This window comes from Geotrypetes seraphini, chromosome 2 (assembly GCF_902459505.1).
Source record: "Geotrypetes seraphini chromosome 2, aGeoSer1.1, whole genome shotgun sequence".
NCBI classification, from domain to species: Eukaryota; Metazoa; Chordata; class Amphibia; order Gymnophiona; family Dermophiidae; genus Geotrypetes; species Geotrypetes seraphini.
The window spans coordinates 505651228-505657154 of NC_047085.1; the positions used below are offsets into that span (position 1 = coordinate 505651228).

At 45.1% G+C, this 5927-nt stretch overlaps 1 protein-coding gene across 1 annotated transcript in view; it reads right to left on the bottom strand.

Annotated features, from left to right (window-relative positions):
* Nucleotides 1-3792, bottom strand: part of LOC117354568 (gastrula zinc finger protein XlCGF26.1-like) — a 53261-nt gene extending 49469 nt beyond the window's left edge. Inside the window, exon 1 of the mRNA XM_033932323.1 lies at nucleotides 3605-3792. Within this exon, the coding sequence (XP_033788214.1) occupies nucleotides 3605-3628 (24 nt within the window). The 5' untranslated portion in view covers nucleotides 3629-3792. The remainder of the gene's footprint in view (nucleotides 1-3604) is intronic.
* Between the last annotated feature and the right edge of the window lie 2135 nt (nucleotides 3793-5927).

Here is a 5927-nt window from a genome sequence, read left to right on the forward strand (position 1 = left end):
TGCTAAGCTAACTACTTTCACCACATTCTCTGGCAACAAATTCAAGAGTTTAATTACATGTTGAGCGAAGAAATATTTTCTCTAGTTTGTTTTAAATCTTTTACCTAGTAGCTTCATTGTATGCCCTCTAGTCCTGGTGTTTTTGGAAAGAGTCAACAAGCAATCCCAATTGTCTAGATTGAATGTCTCGCCTAGAAAAGAGCTTACCAGGGTAAATACATAATCTTTTTTTACCTTTGATACATCAGGAAATGATATCACCTTCTGACTACAAAAAGTAACTCCTGTCATAAAAATGGTAGAACAATTGTATGAATAAAATCATAGAAAAATATGCTTTAAGAACAGAAATTTTATCCAGTTCTGCTTCAATGGAAACCAGTAATGTCACTCTTGTGGAAATAATATTCTGAGAAGACATCTTGTTATGCTATGTTAACTACACTTGTTATACAGTGTTTGTCATACTATGTTTAAAGATCAAAAAAAGGTGGATCACTTGATTATTACATATAATGTAAATTCTAAAACAGAGGAGAAAAGACCTCAAAAAACCCCTGGAAAATGATCAAACAGACCATAGCCAATTGGGGTTGGTTTTCATCACCGGTCAAAAACCTCTGTGCAATATTTTTATGTGATTTTAATTCTTTATCTGATATATATATTTTTTTAATTTGCCAAAACTTTTTAATTTACCAAAAAATTTATTCTATCAGAATCACTCTTCATTTCAGTTGAGCATAATAAACCAGCAGCTCTATATAAGTTTCAAAATTAATGAAATATATAGCTTTTAGATGTCAAGCACTTATCTTAGTGACCCGACGGAGGTCCCATCCATTTCGCTCTAACGGGCTTCTTCGGGGGTAATAATAGAGCTTGGATAGTGCCGGTATGCAATAATTTGTCAAATTGCTCACATGTTCCGTGAGAACGCTAAATGCTCATAGTTCAGAGCTGAGATTGTGATGTCATAATGCCTCATTCCACAGTGCCTCAGAGCCAACCTCATCAGTGATGTTACAATGGCTTGATCGTCCTATACTTGGCACTGCCATATTGGATCAGCCCAATGATCCATCAAGCCTAGTAGCCTGTTCTCACGATAGCCAATCCAGGTCACTAGTATCCGGCCAAAACCCAAGGAGTAGCAACATTCCGTGCTACCGATCCAGGGCAAGCAGAGGCTTCCCCCATGTCTTAATAACAGACTATGGACTTTTCCTCCAGGAATTTGTCCAAACCTGTGTCCTGTATATGGTAAGACAGATCTAGATGGGCTGGAGTAGGTTTTGACAGCAACTCCGGTAGCTGGAAAGTAGAATCGGCACAGAGCAGACTTTTTTCCCTTTTTTTAAGTCCAAACCCTGAAAATTGCAAGGATGAATCAGAAGTTAAGAATATGTATTCATATTGTCTTGAGTACAGGTCTTGCATATTTCAGGGGGAGAGGAGAACATCTTACTAGTGGAACTTAGCAAGTAAAATGTAATAACATACTGGATTGTTGAATGTTGCCTTGAGAACAAATGTGACCGTTGGGCAGACCGGATGGACCATGCAGGTCTCTTTATCTGTCGTCATTTACTATGTTACAGGGAAACCAGACTCCTTCCACAATATTTCTCCTACTCCTTCATCTTCGTAGGGGATCCTGCCTCCCCTTCCAGATGAGAGCAGGATGAGCCCTACTGCCAGGGAAAGCAAGTCTGCTCAGCGGGCTGATTCTGCAGTATCCCAGGTTAGAAAGCCACAGCTGTGTTGTCGAGGCCGGATGCACAATGCTCCGACAACACAGTAATAAGTACCATGTTGAGACCAAGTTTAATTTACAGGGTGATGCTCAGCACCATAGCATGCAAATTATATGCATGCTATTTGTGCGGAGCAGCCCTTGTAAAAGAGAGAGGAACTGTGTTTGTCACCTGCTCAGAAGAGCAAAGGGGTAGGGCACATCTCTCCCCCCCCCCATCGCTCCTGTCAGCTCTTTCACTGTTCTGTGTGTGTGAGGTGGGGAGAGTTCTGCTTCTCTCGCCTGCTGCTCTCCCTGCCAGCTCATCTGATCAGGGCCCCAGAGCACTGAGCAACTGAGTCGGCAGGGGAGAGCAGCTGTAGCAGAAGAAAAAAAAAGGCTCAGCTCCTGACCTGCTGGAAAATTTTGCCAGTAAAAAGTGGATGCTTGATTTTGAATATTACACAATATGCTCATTATAATATGATTGAGCTCCTTATAATTAAGGTTACCAGATGTCCGGGTTTGCCTGAATATGCCTTCTTTTTGAGGACTCTGTCAGGCATTCGGGCAGCATTTTTATTTTTCTAATTTTGATTTGGCAACGGCAAGAGAAGAAATACGCATGGGGCCATTCTGCTGAAGTGCGCTCTGTGTCTGTCGGCTGTGCCTGGAACAGGAATCGACATCAGAGGGGGCAGAGGACCGGCACAGCCGACAGTGTGGACCTCAGAAGAGCGGTCCCACATCGGAAGCAGGAGAGAATGGAAGCCAAGGAAGTAACATGGGAAAAGGGTTAGTGAGCACTGGACCGAAGAGTAGGAAAAATGAGTAGATGCTGGATAGAAGGATGGGGGGAGAGTGGGTCATACTAAATGGAAGGATGGGAGATAAAAAAGGGACCCTGAATGGAAAAGGGATAGAGTGGGGATGCTGGATGGAAGGATGGGGAAGGGGGCACGCTATATGGAAGGATAGGAGAGAAAAAGGGGGCATGCTGGATGGAAGGTTAGGGAGAGACAGAGGGGAGACACTGGATGGAAGTGAGGAGAGACCCAAAAGAGAGAGGGACGACAATAGATGGAAGTGGGAAGAGAGAGAGAAGGACATGATGAATGGAGTTCGTGAGAAACTGGGGAATAAGAGAAGGGGGAATGAGAGGTGTCATGCGAGAGGAAAGAGAAAGTTGTAAGCAGACAGTAAAAAGAGGGAAATTGAAGACTATATAGTAAGAATGAATGGAGAAGAAGAAAACTAAATTGAAGAATGCTAAGAGGGGGAACCCCCCCCTCCTCCCCAATGTTAGAGAAAGATGTAGTCATGGAGGAGATGAAGAAGACAGGTGAGAGAAAAATTACAATTGGACGCAAAAACCTGGCATGAGGGTTGATAAGACAGAAAGCGGAGACTGGGACCAACATGATTAGAAAAATTAGACGGCTAGAGAAAGGTAGACAAAAAGAATTGTATTTTTAAAATTTTGAATAAAGTACAATACTCACAACTGAAAGTCTGATATCACGGGGAGAGGGTGAGGGGCAGTGCAAGAAAGGATGGGGGGGGGAGCAAGTCGCACAGAGGGCACAGTTATAGCTTGCTGGGGTCCTGACTGCCAGCAGCCGTCTAGAGAGGGGAGGGGCTGGGGGCGGGGCCTTTCTTGTCTTCGTAACTATGGTAACCCTACTTGTCATGCACTGTATAGAACTTTTCGGTGGCTGCTCCCGGGAGTTACCCTTTTGAGAGCTGGAAGCTGAGCTTCCGCGCCAGAGAGATTGGGTTTCGGAGTCTTCCCAGCTTTAGTTTTGAGCCTCAGAGACAGAATAAAAAGGGGTGGGGTGGGGGTGGGGGAGGGGGAGGGGTATCTCTTCCCCGACCAGAAGCCCCTGCAGGCATTTCCCCTCTCTCTGCTTTTGCAGTATTATAAATAAAGGTGGGGCTCTTCCTCTAGACGAGGGGCTGTCTCTGCGGTAGGAAACGAGAAAAGCAGAAGTTGAAATTTGGGAAGATGGACGGCGACGCGGTTTCCTTCCGGGCACGCACCGATGACATCACAAACGGGGCGGAGCTTCACCGGAAGGCCGCTGGCTCACATCTCCTAGCGGCAAAGCTTCACGCAGACGTCTCTTCTTCTTGGTTCAATCCCTTGTTGGCGACGATTGGTCAGAATGGGCCGTGGCGCGGGGAGAGGAGGAGGAGTTTGAGCTTTGTCCCGCCCCGCTGCGCCATCCCCAGCCCTGGGCTCCTCCCTCCTTTCCACACCCTCCAAAGGAGCAGCTCCGCGATTGGCAGGTGCATCTCAGCTCTGTACAAGCTCCGCCCCTCCCAGAAGGAGGCGGAGACTCTGCAGCCCTAGGGTGGTTTTGCTCCTTTTTGATGTCATCCGTCTGCGAACAGCAGGCGCGAGCGTGGGCCGTTGTTTTGGTCCTTTCTCGGTTTCTGCCCTCCTCTCCCTCCCTCGTTTGCAAGAGACAAATCCTGAGCCAGAAAAAGAGCCTCCCATTCAGGGGAAAATGCCGCAAGAAGCAGTGCATGCAACAGGGTATATAATAACACTGGTCTTTAAGCCCCTTACATTAAATTAAGGGGTGCTAGAATAGATCTGTCTGTCTGTCTTTCTCTCTCTCTCTTTGGCCACTGTCTGTCTCTCTGGCCCCCTGTCTGTCTTTCTTTCTCTCTCTCCTTGGCCGCTGTCTGTCTTTTTTTTTCTTTGGCCACTGTCTGTCTTTCTGGCCCCCTGTCTGTCTTTCTTTCTCTCTCTCTCCTTGGCCACTGTCTATCTTTTTTTTCTTTGGCTCTCTTTGGCCACTGTCTGTCTTTCTGACCCTCTCTCTCTCTCTCTCTCCTTGGCAGCTGTCAGAATTTTTTTTTTCTTTGGCTCGCTTTGGCCACTGTCTGTCTGTATCTCTCCTTGGCCCCCTGTCTATCTTTCTTTCTCTCTCTCTCCCCTTGGCCGCTGTCTGTCTTTTTATCCTTTGGCTCTCTTTGGCCACTGTCTGTCTCTCTGTCTGTGTGTCTCTCCTTGGCCCCCTGTCTGTCTTTCTCTCTCTCCTTGGCCGCTGTCAGTCTTTTTTTTCTTTGGCCACTGTCTGTCTCTCTGTCTGTCTCTCTGGCCCTCTGTCTGTCTGTGTCTCTCCTTGGCCCCTTGTATGTCTTTCTTTCTTTCTTTCTTTCTTTCTCTCTCTCTCTCCTTGGCTGCTGTCTGTCTGGGTTTTGGTCAGGTACTAGTGACCTAGATTGGCCACCGTGAGAACGGGCTACTGGGCTTGATGGAACATTGGTCTGACCCAATGAGGCTATTCTTATATTCTTAATTGCTCTAAACCAAGGACCATCTTGTCATTTTACAAATCTGTAGTGTGTGAGGAAAAAAAACAACTTCAACAAATGGTTTGCAAATAACCAGACCAATTCTTAAGCCAGACAGAGAAAATCCCAGTGTGAGATTATTAGTCCTTCTTATTATACACAGATAATATATTAGAACCCACCACTGTCTTCTGGCACATGATTAATACCTTCTGTTTATATCCAATAGATCATCACATCGCACAAGAAAGGAAGAGAGAAAAAAAGCTGAAAAGGATTAGGTCCCAATTCCTACCCCATACATTCTCTGCCATTTGGAAGTCAGGTGCACCTGGGGACATATCTTAAAGACCAGAAATCATCTTACAAAAACATGTCCAATTTTATTATGAGCTTTACATCTCTTTTATATCATTCTACATGAATCAGTGTTGTCAGCATGTGTCGTAAACACAAACCATATATGGACACAGGTCACATGAAACTTTAAAGAAATCAGCATTTTTTCTATCTCAAGACTGGAGTCCAAAAGGTCAGAAGAGCCTTGGCCAGCAAAGCCTCTTCTGTTTGCAAATACGGCTTATAAAAACAATTGAAGTCACTCACAACAAGATAAGATCATATCTTTTCAAACATAAATGTCCTTGTACTGTTTTTCAGCAAGAGAAGGCAAACAGAGTCTGGATTTACAGCTTTAAACACATTCCATGGAAAACTACAAGATGTGTCCCTTCAAAAGCCAGGAGAAGATCCTGTAGAAATGGAACAACTGCAAGGACAATTGGAAAATGTCTGTGAGAATATTTCCCAGGGAAGTGAGAGGATTAACACAAATTGTAAGCAGGAATCAAAGGACCAAAGAGACCCTGCAGGAGACTCAAGTGAT